This window comes from Hyperolius riggenbachi, chromosome 1, assembly GCF_040937935.1.
Source record: "Hyperolius riggenbachi isolate aHypRig1 chromosome 1, aHypRig1.pri, whole genome shotgun sequence".
Lineage (NCBI taxonomy): Eukaryota > Metazoa > Chordata > Amphibia > Anura > Hyperoliidae > Hyperolius > Hyperolius riggenbachi.
This window is the reverse complement of record NC_090646.1, coordinates 477,383,731-477,410,843: the sequence shown is the minus strand read 5'-3', so window position 1 is coordinate 477,410,843 and position 27,113 is coordinate 477,383,731. Positions and strand designations below refer to the sequence as shown.

At 41.9% G+C, this 27,113-nt stretch overlaps 1 protein-coding gene across 4 annotated transcripts in view; it reads left to right on the top strand.

The window, feature by feature from the left end:
• Positions 1–27,113, top strand: part of RPGRIP1 (RPGR interacting protein 1) — a 64,913-nt gene that overhangs the window by 416 nt on the left and 37,384 nt on the right. For 2 of the 4 annotated variants that reach the window (XM_068241467.1, XM_068241486.1), the window contains exons 3-15: positions 977–1,036; positions 2,899–3,031; positions 7,485–7,765; positions 9,370–9,469; positions 10,446–10,589; positions 12,689–12,794; positions 15,141–15,164; positions 17,024–17,170; positions 17,875–17,948; positions 18,045–18,184; positions 21,085–21,224; positions 22,867–23,178; positions 25,363–25,480. In XM_068241467.1, the coding sequence (XP_068097568.1) occupies positions 977–1,036; positions 2,899–3,031; positions 7,485–7,765; positions 9,370–9,469; positions 10,446–10,589; positions 12,689–12,794; positions 15,141–15,164; positions 17,024–17,170; positions 17,875–17,948; positions 18,045–18,184; positions 21,085–21,224; positions 22,867–23,178; positions 25,363–25,480 (1,779 nt within the window). Of the gene's footprint in view, positions 1–976; positions 1,037–2,898; positions 3,032–7,484; positions 7,766–9,369; positions 9,470–10,445; positions 10,590–12,688; positions 12,795–15,140; positions 15,165–17,023; positions 17,171–17,874; positions 17,949–18,044; positions 18,185–21,084; positions 21,225–22,866; positions 23,179–25,362; positions 25,481–27,113 lie in introns of those variants that run through there. The other 2 variants (XM_068241495.1, XM_068241478.1) reach the window with 2 other exon arrangements.

Below are 27,113 nucleotides of genomic sequence, written 5' to 3'. Positions count from 1 at the left end.
AGTGTCTGTATAGTGGGAATCTTGGTGCCTGGGGCTAATGGACTATTTAGGCGCCCCATAGGCACTAATGCAAAATATCAGCTAATGGGCGCCAAACAAGACATTTGAGCACCTGATAAATAGCGGTGCCAGACTGTCCAATCAAAATTTTTCATTTTGAGAATTAGTGTTTCAATAAATATCATTTTGAAATTCTCTTTGATAATTACAAAATCGTAAATATCGTTTTGAACTTTATTGTGGGCAGCATGGTGGCGCAGTGGTTAGCAGTCTCACATTGCAGCACTGGGTCACTGGTTTGCATCCCAGCCAGCACAACACCTGCAAGGAGTTTGTATAAGTGTATAAGTAAAGATACTGTAAGTTAATTGGCATCCCCCTAAATTGGCCCTAGACTACGATACATGCACTACACCATAAATACATACATAGATATATGACTATGGTAGGGAGTAGATTGTGTGCCCCTATGAGGGACAGTTAAGCGGCAGGACAATATACTCTGCACATCTCTGTGGAAGATGTCGGCGCTATATAAATACTAAATAATAATAATAATTAACGTTATTTGCAGCAGAAAACGGGGGTTTTAGGGTTAGGTATTAGGAAGGTGAGATCATAGGGTTAGGCACCACCAAGGGGGTCTTAGGGTTAGGCACCACCAGGGGGGTCTTAGGGTTAGGCATCAGTAATGGGAGGGTTCTGTGTGGGAGTTAAGTTTAGTTGTAGTAAAATATTGGTAACATTAACCAATGTTTTACTATGCTTATTACGACTGACTTTTCATTGTTATTGGCGATATTTTGCAATTTTTATTACCGTTATTTTAACATATTTATTATTCTATATCAGATAAAGATGAAGAAACATTCAAAATATCTTTATAGACAATATCTTACAATTTCGGCTATACACTCTTTTTTCCTGGTGCCCTTATTTGATGTACGTTGTATAGTGAACTGTATACCTCTTACAGATGTAACAACAGGAACCAACCAATCGAGGACTCTCATCCAGAAATCTCCAAAAACCAAAGGTACACTGCTTTCCCTTCACCTTATAAACTGGTATTGTTTAAAATAAAATGAATACAGGTGAAACTGGAAAAATTAGAATATCGTGCAAAACTTTATTTATTTTAGTAATTCAACTTAAAAATTGAAACTAATATATGAAATAGACTCATTACATGCAAAGCAAGATATCTCAAGCTTTTAGTTGTTATAATTTTGATGATGATGGCTTATATCTTATGAGAACCCCAACATCTCAGACCGTTAGAATATTGTGACTCACCCCCACCTTTAATACCTTCAAACAAGCTCTCAAGACTCACCTCCTCACGCTCGCATACCCCCCTACACCAGCATCATAATATGTTCTGTTAGACCCCCTCTCAAAAGACGCCCCTATTGTCTCCACCCCACCCTTTAGATTGTAAGCCTCTGGCAGGGCCCTCCTCCCTAATGTATCCAGCTTGATTATGCAATCTTACTCACAACCACCCCTCTTGTAGACTCGAACAGTCTCTATCTTGACCTATGACACTGTATTGTTATCAAATCATTTGCATGATCTTGTCTTGTTGTGAGTTTCCGTATGTTCTACCTGTATGTTAACTCATTTATCTATTGTGCAGTGCTGTGTAATATGTTGGCGCTTTATAAATACAATAAATAATAATAATAATAATAATAATTGTGAAAATGTTCAATATTCTAGGCTCAGAGTGTCAGACTCTAATCAGCTAATTAATCCAAAACACCTGCAAAGGGTTCCTATTTCATATATTAGTTTCACCTTTTAAGTTGAATTACTGACATAAATGGACTTTTGCACAATATTCATATTTTTCGAGTTTCACTTATATAGCAGCCTCCATATCCTTCTGACCTTAGGTGTCCTTTAACACACTGAGGGAGCAATCACCAGATATGAATCATCAATAATCTATTTCAAGGTATAGAGGATTCCAGGAGCGTCTCACACCTTCATAAGCCATACAACTTTTATTGTTACTGTTTTAAGATAAACATTTGTAGAAAAAGATGTACAATCCCTCACGAATGGCACATGGTTGGTTGGTATACAGTGGGTGAAGCATTCACCAGTCACCACATGGTTGGTGTAAGGAGGTGCAGGAAGATCAGTCTGTGAATGTTTTACGCGGCCTCCTTCTGCACCGAGGGATGGTCAATGAGATGCAAATGCCTCCAAGTTCATACAGCATTATGCTAATTTTGTATACAAATTATTCAGCTGGAAAATGGACCAATCAAATCCTGGCAAGGTGGCATTTGATTAGTCCATTTCCAAGCTGCATACATTTGCATTTAAGATGTGCATAATGTATGAACTTGGAACTATTTGCATGTCACTGACCATCCCTACTCCTTATACCAACCATGTGCTTTTTAAAAGTGATTTGCATCTCTTTATCTGCCTTTGTCTTTCAACAGTTATAAAATACATCTTTCTCTATACTTTACATCATATTAATGGATGTGCTCGCAATGTAAAGTTAATGACACATTCTAGGGAAATTCAGGGGAAGCTAAGTAACCAGACTGTATTCTTTTTTTCTGTTGTGCTTTGACAGTCACAGCTCCTAGACAACGCAATACAAAAACAGGGAGAACATACAAACACAATACTGTACATTTATTTGCAGGGTGAGAGTTTCAATCACTTAATGTAGCTACCATGCAGGACAACGATTCATGAAACCATAGTAACCAGGCAGTCACATCTGACTTCACTAAAGTCAAAATAGTGGAAAAGTACTTCTGATGTAGGTTACTAAGGACTGCTTACCTAGCTATTAAACTAACCAGATCTGTGTTTATTATGAGTTATCCTATACACTGTGGCTTACGTTTAAAAAAAATTGCTATTCAGAGAAAGATTTGAAGATTAGATTCCGAGTATCTTTACTATCCCGCGAGGAACTGGAGGACAACTTCCTGCGTCTTCATGAGGAGAATCTGCTACTCAAGGAACATGCCAGAAAGCAGGAGGACAAAATCAAGAGGTATTCTACTTACCATCAAAATATCTTATTGTAGATACCTGGGTGGTTGCAGAGCCCACATGAAGATGATCTATTTACCAGCATTGGGATTTATACAACAGTGGATAAGCATGTAAGCAGCTTCTCATATATTGACTGATGTGCAAATAATCTCTGACAAAAATTTGACAAAATTACATTTGGCCACTTGGTGGATTGTTATTTTTTACTTAGTTACCTGCCCCTCCAGGGTGCTTAGTTACACTGCCTTCCATTTTGTTTCTTAAAGTAGAATTAGACTCACAACTTCCTCTCTGCTCTAAAGGGTTAGCCACAGCATGAGTACTTTTATGGAAAAAAAATCTTCATTACAATTTATGGATAGCCTAAAAAACCTGAATTCTTAACCTGGATTCACTTTGTGTTTAAGTATGAGGAAACAGCAGAAATCCTGCATAGCTCTTGAAGTGTCTATTCACAACTACTGAAAAGACAGTTTGATCTGGCTAAACAAATAACACAACAGCAGTGAATATTAAGTACTGGTGGCTTTTCCTCCTGTGCTGTGCAAGAGTTTAGGTTATTATTATTTATTTATAAAGCGCCAACATATTCCCTGGCGCTGTACAATGTAAGAAAACAAACAAGGGATACAAAATGATACAGACAATGATATACATCAAATATAAACACTGATACAAGATACAGCACTGCTGATTACAATTTGATTTAACATGATGACTAAAATGTATAAATGTCTAACAGTGTGCAAGCAATTAAATTAATAACAGTCCATGACACAAAAGGGTGAGAGCCCTGCCCTTGCGAGCTTACAAAAGGAATGGGGTGGAAACAAGAGGTGGGGATGTATACAGTATATGTACAGGCAGTGCATAATTAGGTTATTTAGTGGGTGCATGGCCTAAGCTAGAGAATATGCTTGTCGGAAAAGGTGGGTTTTGAGGGAGCGTTTAAAGATTTCAAAGGTGGGAGAGTGGCGGATGTGTTGTGGAAGGGCATTCCAGAGGAGGGGTGAGGCACGTGAGAAGTCTTGTACACGTGAATGTGAGGAGGTAATTGTAGAAGAGGATAGAAAAAGCTCATGTGCAGATCTGAGATTGCGGTTGGGTTGGTATCTGGAGACTAGTGAGGAGATGTACAGGGGAGAGAGATTTCGGAGAGCTTTGTAGGTTAGGGTTAAGAGTTTGAACTGAATCCTTTCATTAATTGGTAGCCAGTGAAGAGCTTGACAGAGAGAAGCAGCAGAGGAAGAGCGAGAGGAGAGATGAATGAGTCGAGCAGCAGAGTTCAGTACAGAATTGAGCGGTGTTAGTCGGTTAGTTGGAAGTCCACCAAGCAATATATTGCAATAGTCCAATCGAGATATAATAAGAGCATGTACTAACATTTTGGTTGTGTCATGGGAGAGAAAAGGTCGGATACGTGCTATGTTTTTCAGTTGGAAATGGCAGGAGCTGGTTAGGGAGTTAATGTGAGGAGTAAATGAGAGAGAAGAATCAAATATTACCCCCAAGCACCGTGCTTTGGGAACTGATGTTATAGACGTGTTGTTAACATTTATTGTAATATCAGGCAAAGGGGTGGACAGGGATGGTGGAAAGACTATTAGTTCAGTTTTATTCATATTAAGTTTTAAGAAGCGAGAGGACATGAAAGAGGAAATAGCGGACAGGCAGTCGGGAACCCATGTGAGGAGGGAGTTAAGGTCTGGGGCCGAGAGGTACAGTTGTGTATCGTCTGCATATAGGTGGTATTGGAAACCAAATGAGCTGATTAAGTTACCAAGACCGTGCATGTAGATGGAGAAGAGGAGGGGACCAAGGACAGAGCCTTGAGGTACCCCTACAGACAGAGGATGTGAAGAGGAGGCCTGATCTGAATAAGAAACAGTGAAAGACCTTCCAGAGAGGTAGGAAGATATCCAGGAGAGAGAGAGGTCCTTTATTCCTATAGATGAAAGGATCTGTAGGAGTAGAGTGTGGTCGACAGTGTCGAATGCTGATGACAGATCTAGAAGGATGAGTATGGAATAATAGCCTTTGGATTTAGCTGTGAGGAGATCATTAGCTACTTTGGTGAGGGCTGTTTCTGTGGAGTGGTTTGGCCGAAAGCCAGATTGGAACTGATCAAGCAAGGAATTTGCAGATAAATACTGACTTAGTTCAGCATGAATGTGGCGTTCAAGTAATTTAGATGCAAATGGAAGAAGTGACACTGGGCGGTAGTTAGCAAGTTCTGTGGGGTCTAGAGATGTTTTTTTATGTAGTGGTGTTACAACAGCCCTCTTGAGTGAGGATGGAAAAATTCCGGTGGAGAAGGATAGGTTAAACAGCGATGTTAGGGCAGGGATGAGGGATGTGGATAGCTGTGGAATGAGATGTGATGGGATAGGATCCAAAGAACAGGCGGTTAGATGGGATTTGGAGATAAGGGAAGAGAGCGAATGTTCGGAGAGTGGAGAGAAACTGGAAAGAGAGCAGTCAACAAGAGGAGTGGAGATGGAGTTTGTTGTCTGCGTGGAAAACACACTACGGATTTTTGCAATTTTATCTGTAAAGTATGTTGCAAATTCTTCAGCTGATAAGCATGAAGAAGGAGGAGGAGGGGGTGGTCGGAGAAGGGAGTTGAAAGTACTGAACAGGCGCTTTGGATTGTGCAAGTGGGAGGATATGAGGGAGGAGAAGTATGATTGTTTTGCAGAAGAGAGAGCAGTTTTAAACTTGTTCAACTCTTTTTTGTAAGTAATAAAATCCTCATTAGTATTAGTTTTTCTCCAACAGCGTTCAGCTACCCTAGAGCACCCCTTTAACTGTTTAGTAGCTTTGGTCAGCCAGGGTTGGCGACTGGCACGGTGTGGGCGGACATTGGTGAGGGGTGCGATTTCATCCATGACTTGCGTGATTGAGCAGTGATAGTGTGCAGCTGCTGAGTCAGGGTCAGTGAATGGTTGTGTGAGGAGAGGTGCCAAGGCATCAGAGACAGATTGCATGTCTATGTTGCGGTAGTTCCTGCGTGTATATGAGCGTGCTTGAGGCAGGGTGGTAGGAAGAGAGGAGGAGAGAGAGAAGTTTAGTAAGTTATGATCAGAGAGCGGGAGACGAGTATTAGTGAAATCAGTGATAGAACAGAGACGAGTGACTATGAGGTCAAGTGTATGACCATTAGAGTGAGTTGGAGCAGTGGACCACTGAGACAGGCCGTAGGAGGAAGTAAGTGACAGAAGTTTAGTGGCGGCAGAATTGTTGGTGTCAACATGAATGTTAAAGTCGCCCATAATGATGGTAGGGATATCGGAGGACAGGAACTGGAGGAGCCATGCAGAGAAGTGATCTAGGAAGAAGGAAGCAGGGCCAGGAGGGCGGTAGATTATTGCGATCTGGAGGTTACAGGGAGAGTATAGACGGACTGCATGGACTTCAAAGGAAGGTAGAGAAAGAGAAGGAATGGGGGTGAGTGGCTTGAAGGAGCATCTATCAGAGAAAAGAATGCCCACACCACCGCCATGTTTATTCCCACTTCTAGGCGTGTGACTAAAGTGGAATCCCCCATAAGAGAGGGCGGCAGGTGAGACCGTGTCAGAAGGCATCAGCCATGTTTCTGTGACCCCAAAGAAGGTGACCACAAACTAATAGTTTTTTTTTATAGGTGAGACATTACATTTGATACAAACACTGAATCTAATTAAAATATATTAAAACTATGGCATTTTTCAATTGTTATTACAATTGAAATAGCAATCATATGAAGATTAAAAATGCCGGGTCCATCCTGCGAAGAACCAAATTCGGGGAGGTGTCCCAGACAGGGTGATCATAGTTCTACACAGCTTTGTACTGCTTCAGTTAGTATGAAGCTTGCAGCTGTAGCTGTGAGATTGATATTAGACAAGATATCTGCTGAAATTTTGTCTAACCTCTAACGATGCAGATCAGTACATGGTGGTAAAACAGGTAAACCATCGATATAAGGAAGATATGTATTGTTTACCTGATCTACTACTAATTGTATACTGTATAGCCACCTTCAGATATGGTGGGTACAGACATGAGATGGTAGTTGGATGTGCAAAGCAAGACTTCTAGAAAGTCAAATATGAAACACTGCAGCTCAGCTTGTCTAACTGTCGATGCTCATTCCTATAGAGGAAGAGGGGAAGAGGGATGGGCCTTCCTATGGCAAGGGAAATACAGGTAGTTACAATCAGAGAGGAAGATCCATCCTGGTAAAAACATTCAATTCCAGATGAAATGCTCAACTGACCAATTCTGTTACAGATAGTCAGTTCTGGTGAAATTCACCTAATGTCCATACATAGTTAAACATGTTAATTAAATTGGTAGATTCTGTGTTTGCCAAATAAATAAAAGGTTTTCAGTAAAATGGCTGGTGTGTAGAACAGTAAATCAACAAATGTGGAACATTTAAGAAACATAAAAGCCCTTTTCCTATACAGAATGGCCACTAAGCTGATTCGTCTGACATCAGATCTTGGCCAACAAGGAGAGAGACTGAGGAGAGACGCTAGAGACTTAGAGGTGGAGGAGACCATGGAGAACTTACAGGACCGGGTGAGGGATTTGGAACGCAGAAATGAAGCCTTAAGACAGCGAGTGACTATGTACAAACAGCGGGTGCAGCTGCAAGATGGATGCAAGCACTGTCCATACGGCGCAATTTCAGCACGAATAGACTCTGGCATCAGGAAAAACACATTGCCAGAAAAATACAAAAAAGGTAGCTAAAAGCAATATAAGGTGTTACAACATTTAACATCACAAGCATAGAAGGTTATGTCACTTATATTTGTAAATTCCCTCTTTGTTTATTTTTACTTAATTTTGTCTTTGCAGATTTGTTTACATTTATATAGCACTGATACAGTATCACTCATAGCGCTTTAAAGAGTACAGTCTTGTCACTAACTGTCCCTCAGAGGTGCTCACGATCTAATCCTACCACAGACATATGTCTATCAGTCTAAGGCCCCTTTTACACTTATACACTTTTTTAGCATTGTGTTACCCTTTCTGCATGCAGTGTAATGCAACAGCAAAGAAAGTGTATGGGGACTAGTAAACTAACCGCGTTGTGTTGCACTGGAAGCTCCAAATCCGCCGGCGACCCGCCACAAAGTCAACAGCGTATTACCATTGGATTTCTGAGGCCAAATGCATGTATGTCAATGGGCAGTGTAGAAACTTTAAATATGTTGGCTGTGTGGTGCGCATGCTCTGAATGATGCAAATATGACAGGGAACCCAGGAATCCCAGCGACGTGCTTCTTGTCCAGCAGGGAGCGGAAGGCAGCAAAAGGCGTGCGGGGGGTGGCACTATGCCTATGACCCTGTTGGCGCAATCCGCTGCTGGGTCATATTTATCAGTGTTTTGCCAATGCAATGTGATGTGAGGGGGGCAGAGCATGGCACCGCAACGTTCACTTCAAGTGGAAAAGCGGCCTAAAGGTGTTTATACACTTGATTTGATTTTCCCCAGCAGATTCGATCATTACTGTATCCTCTCGAACCTACTGCATCCTCATCCATCGCCGCCGTGCAGCCTGTACCCCATGACCAGGCGGCATGTATGGTACATTCCTGCTTACACACCGCAAGTTAACTGGGGTACTGGTGCCCTGGTGGGAATGGAGACAGAAAACAGAAGGAGTGCACAAAATAAAGCTGAGTGCACTCTGCCATCAACCCTCTGCACAGGCCCTGGTAGAGCTTATTTTAGATGGGGTGAGACCTGGGGGCCGGCAGAAGACCCAGCACTGCGGTGGCAGCTCCATAGTTTTTATAGATTTCAAATAGATCCCTCTCTGATCAGATTTCAGTCACAGAGGGATCTATCTATTGGTTGACTCTGGTGGCCACCTACCAGTGTATGGCCACCTTACAGGCAGCCATACATTACTCAATTTTCCGTCATGCAATTAAGCGATTGACTTTATTGGGTGATCAACTACAGTGTTGTTGATTCTGTGTCGATTCAAATCATGTGAACAGTAGCCAGTTTCTTTACAATCAACTGATATTTTCCATCCTGTCTAATCAAGTAAATTGGTCGATTTGACCAGATAGCGTCCAATTTCCATTGATCGAGCAGAATGGAATGGAATCGATTCTCCCTCAGTCCAATAAAGTGATCAAATCGAATGGTCAATCGTATAAGAAAATAGGAGTAATGTATTGGCACCTCAAGGCCAATTTGGGAGAAGCTAATTGAGTTATCTGTATGTCCTGGGGATTTTTGCAGATCTATATGTACACTTTCATCCATGTATCACAAAGCTTCCCAGGTTTTTGTTTTATAAGTGAAGTGAAAAATGATGATTGCAGGTCTGCGTGTACAAGGTTCAGACACTGGCACAGCGCGAGTACCCACTGACTACTATGGGGAGAGTCTCAGTGACGAAGTCAGAGCAGAGATTGACAGATTGTAAGTACTGTACACAAACTCCTTCTCAATGACAAACATATTTCTGTTTATTGCCAAAACTGTCATATTTTATGCACAATATTTTTTCTAGATTCTTTTGTAATTTTGGGATTATTAATAATAAGTGAAAAATAATAAAACCTTATTATATTTCTGTAGTCACAAATTCATAAAACAATCCAGTTCCGTTTGCTATAACAATGTAGTTTATCTGGATTAGATTATCTGTGAACCTCTTTAAGGCCTGGGACCCACTGGGAGCGATTCTGCACCGCCTGCAGCTTTCCAGTGATCTGCAATGCGCTACACTAGTAACCCTATGGGGGTTGTCCCACTAGCAGTGTAGCATGTGCAAATCGCTGCATGTAGCATTTTGGACAAAGTTGAACAGAAGGAGGCACACAGGGGAACAGAAGGAGGCACATTGGGACTAAAGGAGGCACAAGGGGGACAGAGGGATGAATGGGGGGGGGGGGCACAGAGGGACACAATGGAGGCTGTCTGCAACAAACACTATCTGGACCTTGTGATGTCTGCTCTCCAGGGACTGGCGATGCTGCTGCTCTTCAGGACACTAGACTTGCTGCTGCTACTGCACACACACACATAGCAGAAGGCCAGAAGCAGGTTATCTGCCTTAGTTATGGGTGGGGCTTTGTTCAGGGTGGGGACTTCATCTGGGGGTGGGTCTTAATCCAAGGGCATGGCGCCTCCCGGGACCAGTGGCACTCCAGGCAATGGCCTCGAATGCCTTTGGTTAAAAAGGGCCCTGCACATCGGCCCTGGAACATGCAACAAATGTCTGCTACTACTATTCTCTATTACACAGAATTTATCTCTGTTGCATCTCCAGGATCCTCCATGATGCTTTTGTAAATTTATTTTACAGTATACACAGTGTTATATGTTGTGTTTCTCATTCCTTAAAACTAAAGAAAATCCATTGCAGATATAAATCTATTTTCCTGCGTTGCAGGTTCCAGCTCATCAGCAGGCACAACTGTAGCATAGATGAGAGATTTGCTATACTATTAAAGCACATGGCTACAGCAAAGCCAAAAGACCTGGAGACAGAGCTGAGGCTTTCTCTGCAGCATATGCAGCAAGCTGAAAACCAGCGGTGAGTGTGGACTGCATATTATTATTATTATTATTTAGAAAGTACTGGTATGTGTTGTATCTCTGTGTGATCCGTCCCTGGAGCATGTCATATTTTCTAAGGACAGACCACTGCTAGAATTTAGTTGTTTTATACTTCAATGGGCACTGTGACGAAAAACTATAATGCTGAATTCTCATTGGTAAATTGCATAATGAGCGTAAACTGCAATTGCCACACTGATCCAGTGGCTTTAATTGACATGATCCCATCACTTTGATTGGCCCAATAGGCTGCCTGTCAAGTGAAAGGCAGCCTACTGAGCCAATAAAAGCACTGGGATCATGTTTATTAAAGCCACTGCACCTGCTGGCGCTCAGGGCGGGTTCAGTGGATCGGCCGTTAGTTCGGAGGAGAGAGCGTAAGTTAACCAGTGCACACTAGCTGCACTACAACAGCATAGCGTTACCTGAGCTCACACTCCTGTCATTAAGCTGTGCTGCACTGCTTGATGAATCTGCCCCATGTGTATTGTCATTTTTACAGTTTTTGTCATATTGTCCCTTTAAATATTACACATCAATGGTGATAGAAATAGTATTTGATAATCAACTACTGATTTGGTCACATTATAGCCAAGTAAGCCCTGCAGTTCAATATTATACTTGGCCTTGGACATCCAAAATTGTTTGTAAAATGCTATGGGGCTCCAGTATCATGTTATGCGCTTCTATAACTGGTTGAATAATGTTTAAGTACATTTAAGCTGCGTACACAATTCGTACTTCTAGGCACTTGCCAAGGGCCTGGAGAGAATCTAGGGGCCTGGTGGATGCTAGCCCCCACCAAATCTTACAAAAAAAGCCAGGTGACCATCAGTGGTGGGCAAAAACTGCTATCTTGCTTAGTGCCCCATTATATCTAAATCCATTTCTGGCAGGTGTCAGGTGGTACGACACTTCTGTGATTTTGAAGATAATCCTCATTGGTCCACCTAGTGGACTAATGGAGAGCCCTGGGGGAAGCTATGCAGATACTTTTGCCAGGGCTCAAGTTTTATATAAGAGGAAGCAGCAGAGGAGAGCTGTGGTCCCAACTGGTCCAGTGGGATAGCGCAGAGCAACAGGAAGCGATGGTGCCAGGGGAATCTGATGTCAGCTAAGTCTGATGTCAACTAAGTGCCAGGGACCTTTGTGGCCTAGCTGCGGACGGCAGGTGACATAAGGGACGTTCAGCGGATCTCCCAGGGGAGCAAGTCAGCAATGCTGGGGTGCTGAAGGACAGCTCCATGGCACAAACCCTCGCTCCTCATTGCCCAGTACACAGGAGCGTCGCACAAGCGAATAGCTACTATATGCCTGAGTAATGCTCTTCACGCTCACCAATAGCACAAGTAAAGCCGACAATCTGGATTTGCAGCTAATCGTCGTATGATGTCAGGTGATAGTTAGCTCTCACGCTGGAATAAGATATGGTCCAAAGACTTGCATGGTGTGTAAACAGTCTAGTTTCTTTATGCAATGCAGGGTAAAGTATGAGGACACTTTGACATTACAAGCAATGCACCACCTCTTCCTTACCTTGGCCCAGGCTCTCCATGCAGTAATTCAGCATTGTTTACACTTCCAGGAGTATGATGGGATGCCATGTAAAGTATGTGTATCCGAACAGTGGAGATGGGAAGCCCCCCATGTATTATATGGGGTCTGCTCCATTTCCAGCAGCAGTGCAGAGCTTTGCAGGCCACTCAGCACCACTGCCAGTTTGAGCAGCCCATTAAAAGGAACCCGAGGTGTGAAGCTGCCATATTTATTTCCTTTTTAACAATACCAGTTGTCTGGCAGTAATACTGATCTTACTGGCCAGTAGGGTCTAAATCACAAACCTGAAACAAGCATGCAGCTAATCATGTCAGATTGTCATAGGCAACTGATCTGCATGCTTGTTCAGGGTCTATGGCTTAAAGTATTATAGGCTGAGGATCCGCATGACAGCCAGGCAATGTGCATTAAATAAACATGTCAACCTTCATATCCCACTCACCTCGGGTTCCCTTTAAGAAGCAATGTATGATCACATTGTAGTCATTTTAGCATCTTTAAAACCTACTATCCTTGCAGGACGCTTATACAAGAAAATGTGATGACTATCCGTTTGCAGAAGGAGCTCAGGGAGAAGAACACAAGTCTGTGCGCCCTCAGAGAGCAATTCCAGCAGCTGAAAGAGGTGAGTATATACCACTTACAGTTCAAGGCCACTAAAATATTTCTCCACATAGTAAGATTCTGTTACAGCCATACACTAAATTCTGTAAGGCCTGACACACAATACTAGAAAAGTTTGTATTCCATTAGGCCACCGCACAGAAGCAACATCTATCCGCACAGAAACTGTACCAGTCACAACAGTAATTGTAATGGTAGGTACACATGATGCAATTTCCAATCAGATCGACCACTCGATTGATAATTTCCGACATGTACAATCTGCTCCCAATTGATTACAGGATCGATGTTCAGATCTGTAGTGTACAAAATTGATTCCGTTATTGATCAGGAGCTGATCGCTGTCGATCTGACAGAAAATTGCATCATGTGTACCTATGTTATGTTTTTGGGGCCTGATTTATTTTTTATTTAATGATCTCCGAGAATCCCCAGCAAGTATATCATAAGTGATCCAGCAAACCTGCACTGGATTAATTATTGCCACACAAATATACAGTAGTTTACAGAGTACATAACTGTGTCCCTAATCTTCGCTCAGAGAAACTCCCAATCTAATGCCTACCACTGTCATAGTCTAATTTCATTGTCATAGTGGAAGACCAATTATTTGGGAGGGACTAATTAAATTCTCAGAATGTTTTTGGAATGTGGGAGGAAACAAGAGTGTCTGGAAGAAATTCACACAAACGCCATGCTGATGTGTCCTGGCTGAAACTTAAAGGACAACTGAAGTGAAAGGGATATGGAGGCTGCCATATTTATCTCCTTTTCAGCAATGTCAGTTACCCGGCTATTCTGCTAATCCTCTGCCTCTAATACTTTTAGCCATAGCGCCTGAACAAGCATGCAGCAGATCAAGTGTTTCTAACATTATTGTCAGAACTGACAAGATTAGCTGCAGACTTGTTCCTGGTGTTATTCAGACACTACTGCAGCCAAATAGATCAGCAGGGCTGACAGGCAACTGGTATTGTTTAAAAGGAAATAAATATGTCAGCCTCTATAGTCTTCTCACTTCAGTTGTCCTTTAAACATGGGTGCTGCAACTTGCAAGACAAGAGTGCTATCCACTTTCCACTGTGCTGCCAAATAAAAGAAGTCTGCTAAGGATTTGTCGTCCTCAGCTGGACATATGCTATGACAGTCAATTTGCTGAGAGGTTTGCAAATGTGTGGTTGTGGGATTGCTGATGCATGCAGCATCCTCCACAATCGTTTTTTAAAAACGTTTTTCTTTAGGGACTGTGCACTTGCACGTAGCTAAGCTAATAGCAATGCCTAGTTCCTTTAAGTGTACTCAAGGTAAAACAAAAACAGACACTGACCTAAGAAGTTGCAAAACTGGAGATTTGGTTGGGCCAACTTGATCGCCAGCAGACAAACTGTAGAGGGGATGGTGAATGGTGAGAGAGCTGGAATGTAGAATTATCAGCAAAAAAAGCTGACTATGACAAGATACCATGAAACGAGTAGCTAGGAGGGATGGACTAGGATATGAATAAGGATTAGGACTTTATAGGGATAAAGATATGAATGATGGTGCCTACGTGTGTGAGGACGTGCCTATGGTATGAATGCGGAGTGAATGTAAAATTGATGTACTAGTCCCAGTTTCCTCATTCAAGGGGTCTGCGATAGGCACGTGTACAGGGCTGCCAACCCACAACCTGCAAGCAATCCATCCGGCGGATCAACTAACCCCCCGCAACTACGGATTGCATTGTCTGCCCAGCCCACCGCGTGACGTTGCACACGTGCTGCTCCATCCATCGCATAGCAACAGAACATTGTCAGCTACACAGCCCACACACGTCTGTACAGGCCAGCCAGTGATGTCCCCAAGGGGATCGGGTCCTGATCGCAGACAGGCGACATAAAATCAAGAGGTGTGTATACACCCTTACATCCAGTCCAGGATTGCCAAATCAGTTATGGTATCCCCTCAGACATTTCTTACACTTAGTACACGCAATCAGATATTTACTTCTGATCAAATTCAAATGATGTGAGTTTGTGCCAACCAATAAGTGAAATCTGAAAATAGTCCTTTAATGATATACCGGTACTGGTAGACATTGATTGATCCTGCACAAGTTGCACTGTGTTTGATATGCAAACAATGTACTGGAACAAAAATATGAGTCTATGGATATTCATTTGGGAAAAAAAGATTAGATGGAAGGGCCATTAAACAGGCATACAGTATGTTGATTTGGCATTCTTGTCTGATAAAATCAATCAATCAAAAGGTTGGCTATGAATCTGCACGATTACCAGGCCTTAGTAAATAAGCTAATAGTTCTTTTCAGCTTGATTTCACACTTTTCAAATCTTTTTCTTTACAGTCTTATGAAACAGAGCTACAAGAGGTATGTTACACTCAAATTACATTTCTGTGGGAGACAGTGTAGACTGCTATGCTATAAAGGATCTCTAAAAAGTGTAGATTATTTTTAATTTCCTTGGGGGGGTGGCAATCCAGGCATGTAACAATAGGCAGGGGTTGCTGGGAGGCTTGGGGGCTAAGGGGGTCTGGTCCTGTGGCAAGGAGAGCAGCAGAGCAGCAGCAGTGTCATATATTACCTTTATCCAGTGGAGCTACAAGTCAATTAACCTACCTCAAGACTGTTTTGAACAGTTTGCCAAATATAGGGAACACCATGGGACCTGGAGGAAACACAAACATGGGGAGAACATACAAACTCTAAGCAGATAGTTAGGATTGAAACACTGGGAGGACTTACAAACTCCATGTAGATAGCGACTCTGCCTGAAATTCAAACACAAAACTGCAAACAGGGAATGTTATCCTTTTTTATCCTACTTTAATGTTTTTCAAAGAATTTTGTCCTGTTTACGATTATGCCACTTTTAAAATTGATGGATACTGAACTACTCCATTACTGCCAGTGAATTTCTTGGATCACTGCAGTGTGATGGTTGCTGGCATAATCCTCGCACACTTCTGTGATGGCTGACTACACTGATCACATTGACAAAATCACCTGTGTCCCCAATGGGGAGGCTCCTCCCTCTTCCTGCCATGTCACTGACAACAGTAAGGAAGGGAATCTCCTCAAGGACAATGCCAAGAATAAAGAAAATGCATTTTGTATTGTAGGAGAGAAGTAAAGTAATTGTGTAAGCTTTTCATTTTTTTTGGCTAAAGTTACAATTTAAAGAGTAACTGTCAGGAATAAAATCAAAAATCAATTATTTATTTTTATCTGGTAAACAAGTAACAAGGATGCTAACCAGGCAATCCAAAAGTTAAAAATCACTCTTATTTTTCTTCTCCATAAAACATCATTCCCAGTTTCCCTGGCTTATTTGGTACATCTGCCGCATAAAGGAAATTGCAGGGCATGCTGGGGTTTTGCTGTTTTTCTTCTTTACTTTCCCCTCAGACTTAACTAATGCAGCCAGATTGGCCGAAGACTCTATCTCTCCTTTTTTCCTCTCCCACACTTCTGTTCCTCTCTAATTGGCCAATATTTCTCAATGTACTGTCCACTGCAGAGCTGGGTGGGAGTATCTGAAGACTGGGAGGTGGGCTGGCAATGATATACAGACAAAGCAAGGGAGGAAATGATTTCAGGATTGGCTTCAAGATAGACACAGTCAAAATGGGAAATCCTAAGAAGGAGTTTCTCTTTTTTTACTATAGAAAAATCACTAAAATCAGAATGTGGACAGTGCAAAACATATGTTATATAAGTAGAGCAAGTATTTATCTACTTATATATGTGTTTTTTTCTGAGATCGTATGGCTGACAGCTCCACTTTAAAATATATTTTACTCGAGAAAATATGAAATATTGAAAACATTTTCTGCAACTCCCGATGGTGGGAGCCAACCATACAAATAACACAGCAGTAACAAACAGCCAATTAAAGGACACTTGAATGCCTGTTGGCCTTCAGGGTCCCTCCCATTCCCTATTCTGCAAATATTTAGTACTATTTAGTACATGTGTTATATGGTTAAACAGTTGAATACTGTTGGTTGGATGCATTGGTGGCTGTGCATAGACACTAGGCATACAAGAGCTCTGAACCAGGCATGCCCAGTAAAAAGAAGTGTTCACCCCCACCATTTTTCTATTGGACACGAGCACTTCCTTTTACTAGGCATGTTTTTAAACAATGCATTTTTTTAAATCACATATAGCCTATTTTAGTAGTTCTAAAATATAATAAGCTATTGATTTTTTTCCCATCATTTTAGAAGCAGAAATCACTGACTTTGAGCCACAAAGCTGTGCTGGTGCAGCTGGAGGAGCTCGGTGCTCAGCTGAAGGAAGAGCGGAGTAAAGTTGTAGTGCTGGAGCTGGACCAGCAGAATGTGGCCAATCTGCAGAAGTCGCTGATGGAGGTATGGATGGAGCTGTCCCTCTTATAGACGTTGTATTTACTTGTACAGGAAGGACAATTTAGAGTGGAGTATGTTAAATCATTAAAGTGGGACTAGGCTTTCAATTTCAAATCTTTTCCAGGATAGCCGACATTAAATAATCTATTCACAAGTTTTGCATCGAAACCATATACTGTATGCAGGACTCTCATTCTCGAGAGTTTAAACCATAACTGTGCAGTGACAATGCAGTGAAGGTGTGTTTGAATAATGGTGGCTCTTTTAATGATGCCTAAACAGAGTATATCCTCGAGTGCCTGCAGTTTGCAATGTGCCACAATTATTTATGGTTTGATGGAACCTTAGCAAGTCGAAGGGAGAAGTAATTTGGGGTCTGGTAATTGGCGAAACCCCGAATTAGGGCTGCACGGGGCATACACTATAGCAGTGTGGCCAATTCAGGCACTATGAGGCACGCACCATGCGCCAACAGTCCCTGCCGTCCTGGCATAGTCCCCTGTCCATCATTACTAACAATGAAAAATTCAACTGGGACTTAATTGAAACTCTAAATATACTGTAAGTGTGGTCTGCTGATTTTTACAGAACACAAGAACAAAGGTACATAGCTATATAAATGTCCTAATCATGTACAAAATAAGTTGGATAATACTGTGAAATGTTTCCTGCTTTGAATGGTTAATGCCACAATATATTTGTTACAGTATCAGGAGCGAGTGAAGGACTTGGAAAAAGAGAAAGAACTCTTGAAGGAGAACTTTGAAAATCTTTTGAAAAGGTGAGAAAGGAACCTACAGTATATTTAAGCTGATGGAATGAATGTAACCTCAGAAATGCTGTGAAGGTCAATAAAGGGCTGCTTTTTGCTTTGCAGTTCTTTGGAATCAGAGCAGGTGAGCTCCTGGAGAGGGACAGAAGCTGAGCTGAAGGCACAGATTACAAGATTAGAGGAACAAATTCAATGCCATGAACGTCACCTTGCTCAGAGCCAGGAGCATCTACAGCACGAGACAGGCAGGCTTTACGTTAATAGGGTTTACATTACTATGAGAACTGACAGTGGCGTAGCAATAGCGGATGCAGAGGTTGTGGCCGCATCGGGGCCCCAGGACCAGAGGGTGCCCTTTCTTATCTATCGTATTAGCTTTTCATTGTTGGTAATGAACACCTCTATATGTGCATTGCATAGTAGTAATCCTTAAAGGGGTGCTATGGCGAAAAATTGTAAAATTTAACCATTTGCCGGCAAACTAACGTATTAAAACGTCATGCTTTTGCCTGTTAATGGCAACATGACGTTTTAATACGTCGCGCATTCCCGCCGCCGCTCCGCACGTGTTTGCGCCGCTACCGCCGCCGTTTCCATCGGGTTCCCGTGCTGGGTGATTGGGGAAGAGGACCGAGCGGTCCTCTACCCAATTGCACTGCCTGGAGTGAATGGACGCGACCGCGAACAGCGGCCGCATCCATTCACAAAAACAGGAAACTGTAACAATTTAATAAAGTGTAAAAAAAAAAAAAAAAGTGATCACTTCCTATACGGCAGAGTGTTCACTAGCGCCATCTTGTGGCCAAAAAGTATATTACAGGTACAAAGTACATACATACACAATTACATACACACTATTAATAAAATTGATGAAATTACACTTCCAACCCTCCCCCCCCCCCCCCCCCCCCCCCCCCCCCCCCCAAGAAAAAACACTTGTAAAAAAAAAATCAGCTTCAAATAAATAAATAAATAGTTGCCTTTTCTAATCTATGTTTTATGGGGGGAAATTAATTTTAATTTATTATATAGGGGCTTGTAATTATGGCCAGAAGAAAAAAAAACAGAACAGAAAAATAACACCTATATTTCAAAATAATATCTTGTCGCCATACATTGTGATAGGGACATAATTTAAACGGTTTAATAGTCGGGACAACTGGGCAAATAAAATATATTTGTTTTATCCACAGGAGAATGTTTAATTTTAAAAGTATAATGGCTGAAAACTGAGAAATAATGATTTTTTTTATCTTTTTTTTTGTTTTTTCCCATTAAAACGCATTTATAATAAAAAAATTCTCAGCAAAATGTACTACCTACAGAAAGCCTAATTGGTGGTGAAAAAAACGAGGTATAAATCATTTTCTTGTGATAAGTAGTAATAATGTTATTAGGGAATAAAAGGGAGGAGCACTGACAAGTGAAAATTGCTCTGGTCCGTTAGAGTAAAAACTCTTGGGGGTGAACTGGTTAAAATATGTGAAAACATACAAATAAGAAGTACATTTTTTCCAGAGTAAAATGAGCCATAAATTACCTTTCTCCTATGTTGCTGTCACTTACAGCAGGTAGTAGAAATCTGACAGAAGCAACAGGTTTTGGACTAGTCCATCTCTTCATGGGGGATTCTCATGAATTTATTTATTTTCAAAAGCACTTAGTGAATGGCAGTTGCTCCGTCCAACTGCGAAAAAAAAACTCTGTACTGAGCAGGGAAGCTGGCCAGCATCATTGCTTAACCACTTGAGGACCCACCCTTTACCCCCCCTTAAGGACCAGCGCTGTGCTGAGTGATCTGTGCTGGGTGGGCTCTGCAGCCCCCAGCACAGATCATGTAGCAGGCAGAGAGATCAGATCACCCCCCTTTTTTCCCCACTAGGGGGATGATGTGCTGGGGGGGTCCGATCTCTCATGCCTGCATGTGGCTGGCGGGGGGGGGCAGCTCAAAGCCCCCCTCCGCGGTGAAATTCCCCCCTCCCTCTCCTACCTGCTCCCCCCCCCGGAGATCAGGGCTGCACAGGACGCTATCCGTCCTGTGCAGCCAGTGACGGGACGTCCCCTGTCACATGGCGGCGATCCCCGGCCGCTGATTGGCCGGGGATCGCCGATCTGCCTTACGGCGCTGCTGCGCAGCAGCGCCGTACAAATGTAAACAAAGCGGATTATTTCCGCTTGTGTTTACATTTAGCCTGCGAGCCGCCATCGGCGGCCCGCAGGCTATTCACGGAGCCCCCCGCCGTGAATTGACAGGAAGCAGCCGCTCGCCCGAGCGGCTGCTTCCTGATTAATCAGCCTGCAGCTGGCGACGCAATACTGCGTCGCTGGTCCTGCAGCTGCCACTTTGCCGACGCGCGGTATGAGTGCGCGGTCGGCAAGTGGTTAAATCCTGTTTAGGGAATATCTTTATAAAGAATAAAGGCCATACTGAGAATCCCCCATGAAGAGATGGACTAGTCCAAAACCTGTCACTTCTGTTAGATTTCTACTACCTACTGTAAGTGACAGCAACATAGGAGAAAAGTAATTTGCGGCTCATTTTACTCTGGAAAAAAACGTACTTCTTATTTATCTATGTTTGCACATATTTTAAATATTAAAATTTTTCGCCATAGTGCCCCTTTAACTTACTGATTCCTTACTCTGATTACACCTCTGGAACACTAAAACTGTCATAGGTAGGTTTTGGGGCTTCATATCAATAGAGTGCTTGGGGCTACATATAAAACTCACCCTGGGACCCCAAGCTCCTCAGCTACCCAACTGAGAACTAACTTATATTTTAGCCTAAATGTAGCGTTAACATGACTGCTCCCAGTGTTGGACTGGGAGGTGGTAAAGCTGAGGAAATCCACTTGCTGGCCAAGCAGTAGTAATCAGGTGTTGCTGCTCACAGTGAAGACTTGCTGCAGGTTTCTATTGGGAGTGATAGCATATGGTTACAGCTGCTTGACCAGCAGCTGGATTTTCCCAATTTTTCCACCTCCCAGTCCGACACTGACTGCTCCATCACTGCAACCCAGTCCTCTCACTCTGGATTGGCTTCTTGAGCAAAGTACCGATCCCCCCTCTGTGTTCTGCAGAAGTTAATACATGTTTTTCCCTGTATACGTTTTCTTGAATATTTTTATTTCTTATATCTTAGATAAAAATGACCAGCTGAATCAAGAAGTTTCCAGATTACACTTTCAACTGTTAGAGAAGAAGCAAGAAATTCACAACCTTCAAGATAAAATATCAGCAATATCATCTGCAGCTTTAGCCAAGAAGCCTTCTTATGAACAGGTGAATCAGAATTGCTCTAACCAATCCAGTTGGAATAGTCACCAGGGTTAGTGTTATTACTACTATTTTTGATTTATATAGGTCCAGCATCTTCCGTGGCGGAATACAAGGTATAATAACGCAAAACAAACAATACAATAATTAACAATACAAGTCAACAGTGATTTATAGCTGATGCAATGAACAATGAACTACAGATGTTCATATAGGGGGTGGGTGACATGTACACATGTTACACAGCATTGAGAGGCAGAAGAAGAAGAGAACCCTGGCCAATCGCCCTTATAGTCTAATGCCTGGAGCACATCATGCAATTTCCCGTCAGATTGGCAGTCGAATCCACCCGGAGGAAGGTGTTTGTTTGTGTGTGTTTTTTACCAGTTACCAGGAGGGGGTTTGGATCCAAGTAGAGGGCCCCATGTTAACCACCGAACAAATGGGTCCCATGGGTTACTGCTGCACCCCTTGACTCAAACTGACAATGTTTCAATCAGAAACACTGTCACCGGTGTGCTCCTCTGCATGGGAAGGCAGTGCGCTGACTTTCTTTTGCTGCTAACAATACTGGACATTGGAAGCTTTTGAGGGCTCTCCCTGGGCCTTGAGTTTGACATCTGTGGTTCAAGGGATATGGCAATAGGAGGAGGGAAACTGTGTATGAGATGGTAAAAATGGTGGTCAGTGGCCAAGGTGTCCTAGATAGGAGAGAAGCTAGAGAACCGGATAAGGTGTGGACTCTCTATGGTTTGGGTTCCAGTTTGTTCATCCATTATGTTCCATGGATGGATCCCTCTCAAAACACCAGAAAGATCTCAAAAAGCAATTGTTTTTTTTCTATGCTTACCTACAAAAAAGCAATACCCAAAAATTAGAGTTGTAACTTTACTTCCCTGAAATAGGGCTACACCTTGACTCCCAATTCGTTAATTTTTTTAAACAATTTAATAGAAGTCCACAATTCCAACACAGCCCACCGCTATTCAATGGCATCAGAAATGACATTTCCAGGCATTAGATGATTGTTGGCCAAGCGTGTATGAAGGAGAAAGGAGAAAGTGGAAGGGGACTTCCTACAATGGAGAAACACGAAAAGGACAGTAAAAAGACCATTTCAGAATGTTACCTAAGCGGCTCTACAGACAACAGGGGATACTTCTACAGACATGCAATCATTCCCAGGCCACTGATAATGGTTGGGATTCACAACAATCATATTAGATTTGGTATGTAGCACACACAAGTGCTGAATGTCTGTCAGTTCTGTAAAGCAGCAGGCTGTTTTATTTGCCTTTGAGTCAAACTCTCCCCAATCCATACCCTGTGATTTTGTACCTTGCTAGTTGCCCTATCAGCACAAAGGAGCAAGGTTTTTGACATATTTTGAAGCGTTAGAACTCATCACTGAGCATTAGTAAAAAACAGTATCGTGAGGATATATTTAAAATACCCCCAATAACAGGCTGGTTGATATGAGATCCATGCTGTGCGTCGGAACCTCTTCATATTAAGCCAGTGCTGTCCAACTTCTGCCAGTTGGACAGCACTGTATTAAGTCACTGGCTCAATACACTGAAATTATAGTATTACCATTACTATGCATCAAACAAGAGTGTAAACCTGACTACTTGTCTGTCTGATGTAGGTTCCCATCCAAGAAGACTATCAGATATTAAAGAGAGTAAACAGTGTGAGGGAGGATCTTTGGAATACAGAAAGAGAAAAAAAAAGGCAAAAGGAATCTGAGGAAAACAGCCATAAACTAGAGGAGACCGTGAAGAGCACAGGGAGTCTAGAGGAAAGGATGGAGGTAGAAGATGAGGAAAAGAGGAAGTCAGAACAAAACACAAAGAGGAAAATGTTGGAGATGGACGCTGCTCATGCTGAGACCATTCTGGAACTTGAGAAAACTCGGGAGATGCTAATTTTGCAGCATCAGATCAACAAAGATTATCAGGTAAGATCAGGTAAGGGCTCGTTCACACTACAATGCAAACACAGCAGAAGTGGAAACAGCGCGATAAGGCATCCTCTCAGGATGCGCCGACTGCGTTCATGATCCATTCGCTTTGTTTTCATCACCACTCATGCGCTCGCACGTCTGCTTGTTCACTGGTACTGGTGCCCAGGAAGCATAGGGCTTCCTGTTGGCTTTTAAAAAGAACCCAATGTGAATCTTACCTAGCAACGGGGATGATTGTCATCGGTCCAATAAGAACCAATGAGAATTTTCCTGTAGCAGGAATATTCCTATTGTTTTTTTTTACTAATCAATGAGGTGCCCCATGCTCCTGCGAAGCTCAGATCGCCTGCAGTGGACCAAATGTCCGCAATGGAACCAAAAATCCACAAAACAGGCGAGTGATCTGCATGCAGCGACCAGCCTAGTGGGAACAGACACCGTCCATTCCCATAGACTTCCATTTCGTCCATTTTTTGGCGCTTGCAGGGCGTTCTCAGTCGAGTCGTGTAAAAATGTAGGAGGCCAGGACTTTGCATTTACCGTTTGATTTTGCTTTTTTGTCCGATTGCTGAAAACGTAGCTTTTTTGTTCTTTTTAGCTCTGTGTGAATAGGCCCTAATTCATTCAATACTTTGGGGTAGTTTTAATGCTGAAAAGAAATATGTGAAGTTGCTATAATTGAAAACACTGATTGGCAGTCACAAGAGATGGTCAATGTTTGTAGCTTGGAATTTGGCCAATCACATGCACTTTCTTCTCATTTGGAATGGTCCAATTGCAAGCTGCATAAAATTTGCATGCAAGGTAGAATTATTAGCATCTCATTTACCATCTTTACTGGTGACACTGTTGCAAAAAGAACCAAAGTCTGTAGTTCTGCTTTACCCTACAGTAATGCTCCCAACCAATGTCTGCTCTTTATTAAGAATCAAATTATATAAGAGGTTTACGCCCCGTTATGTTTCACTATAGAAAGTGTTTTGACCAAGGCTAGAGAAGCCCTGCAGCGAGTTGATAAAACAGCAGAGGTCATTATCGGCACTGGAGCTCTTGTATATGACTCACTGTATGAGAAGGGCCAAAAACATTATCAAGGACAACACTTACCCTGGAAACACCTTGTTTGGGCTCCTTCTATTAGCTAGACATTTTAGATTAATCCGCATACACACAAACAGTCTGAAAACCAGCTTTGCCATAAACTTGATCAACTCTGAATCCTATCTAAAATATAAACATTGTGTACAAATTGTTTAGATATTTGAAATACTTGGCATACTTGTCTAATTCTTGTATTTCTACCTTTGTTACTAACACTATGTTCCCTATATGCACCGTGTGGCTGTCATGAAAAGTAATTTTGTTGTGTTACATGATGACAATAAAGTGCTTGAATCTTGAACCTAGACAACAACAAAGTGCAGTATCTCTCAGTAAATAATTAATCTTTTACTGATGTGTCTTCATTGATTAAACATTTTAATAAATTAGATTTTACTGCTACTGATAGCCAAACAGGTATTTGCAATAGACATTTCTTGCAGATCCTCTTATGGTGAACAAACAAGTTGTATGGTGAACAGAGCAGCTGTATGTGTACTGACATTAGATTACACACAGGTGCACTCTATTTAGTCATTAGCACTCATCAGGCAATGTCTATGGGCAACTGACTGCACTCAGACCAAAGGGGGCTAAATAATTATGCACACCCCACTTATTTAAGGTATTTATTTGTAAAAAATGTTTGGAATCATGAATGATTTTCGTTCCACTTCTTACATGTACACCACTTTGTATTGGTCTTTCACGTGGAATTCCAATAAAATTGATTCATGTTTGTGGCAGTAATGTGACAAAATGTGGAAAACTTCAAGGGGGCCGAATACTTTTGCAAGCCACTGTATATTGATAGCAGAGATGTAATTACAAATCAGGGGGCTTCAGAGCAAAGTTTTGTTGAGCCCCTGGCTCTCTGCACCCTGGGGTAATACTGTAGACCCCCCTCACCTACAATATGTGCAGTTCTCACACAACAGTTGTGGTGTTATGTTAAGTGATATTCATATTATGTATTACTCTATGCTATATACATACAGTATAAATAGCCAGTTGTTTCTGCATGACTGGCATTTCCTTTTCTTTAGTTTCTTTTGATATTTTTCTACTGATTACCAGGAGGAGATGAAGTCAGTGAAACTTAAAGCCGAGAGTGAAAATCGTGAAAAAGAGGACCGTGAGCGCCTCTATGAGGCTAAACTACTCAAGCACAACTCCAAAATCCAGATGCTGGAAGGTATCACATTAAATATATAGTATACGAGGGTCATGCAGAAAGTGATGCCTTTTTGTTTCTATCTGCCACATACTGTATCCATATGCTAGGTTTTTCTTTTCTCTCACTACACCGCTTGTCAAGTGTCAATTGACTGCAGAATGTCAGTAATTGTTTGTTCAGCAGCATTAACATGAATCTTCCCCCTCATTCTTCCAACTCATAGGTGAGGAGTGTGATGCTACTACAACAAGTGGATTGAAAGTCTTGTAAAAAGATATGACAAATGCTAATACAGGAGGTGACTTTATGGAGAAAGATATGAGATGTTTTAAGTGATTAGCATTCAGTTCAATAAAAACATAAAATCAAACAAAAACCTTTTAAAATCTAAGGACTCTCAGAGAATTGATTTTCAAATACAATACTAATTAAACCATGATCAAGAAATAACGTAAATGACTGGGCATGGATGGATGTGGCTGGGCATCGATAGTTACATTGCTGTACTACATGAATATGTACCATAAGTGGTGCCAGCATTTTGCTCAGTTTTAGAGCAGATTTATGCTGAAATCTGTTTGCAATCAAGTAGTACAAGGAGGTAAACAACTACTACTCCCAGCTTAATTTCTAGCCAGAAAGACATGGATTGTTGTTCAGATTCAAGTACATGTTGAGTACTGATATTAAAAAAGAATCTGTAGCGGGTGGAATATGGAGGCTGCCATGTTGCCATTTCAGAAGTCAGGCATCTGCTGATGTTTTAACTTCAGCAATGCTTCAGACACACACACCTGAAACAAGCACACAGCCAGTGAAGTCAGACTTTAGCAGAACACCTGATCTGCATACTTGCTGTGCTTCCATTACTGCAATACAGGCAGAAGGTCAACACAACACCCGAGTGAATAGCCTTTTCCAAAAAAGAAAATAAAGAAGGTGGCTTTATATGCACCCCATTACAGGTTAACTTTAATAATTTCCTAATTAAAATACTTCAAACCTTTTCAAGAACTAAACCTATAACTAAAATACACTTAAAAGAAACACAAGGTGAAAATAAACTGATAAACAATTGTATCTATAGTCCTCCTAGAAAGGCTTTTTTTAGACATCTCACAGTTTTATTTTATATTAAATATACTTTTTAAGTTTTTACTGTTTCACTTTCTCTGCTCAATGACATATTCATTGGAGTATGCCAGACCTGAAATCTATGATATGAATTATTTACCGTTTTTATTTTATTTTCTGCTCTCAGAAGTCATTTTCTACTAAGAAAGTGTTTTATGGTTTTCAGTGGCGTAGCTAAGGAGCTGTGGGCCCCGATGCAAGTTTTACAATGGGGCCCCCCAAGCACTCTATACATAACAATTCATACGGCGCACCAAAACCTGCCTATGGCGACTACAGTGTCAGAGGTGCAAGAAGGGGATGGGGAACAGTTTAATGATTACCACTATTCAAAGTATCTATAGAAGTGATTATTATGTGCACAGGACCAATAGAGAGCTAATACTGTAGTTGAGGAAGGGCCCTTCGGGGCCCCTCTGGCCCAAGGGCCCCGATGCGGTCGCTACCTCTGCACCCCCTATTGCTACGCCCCTGATGGTTTTAATTCCTTAGTAAGGGTTACACTATAGAAACTGTC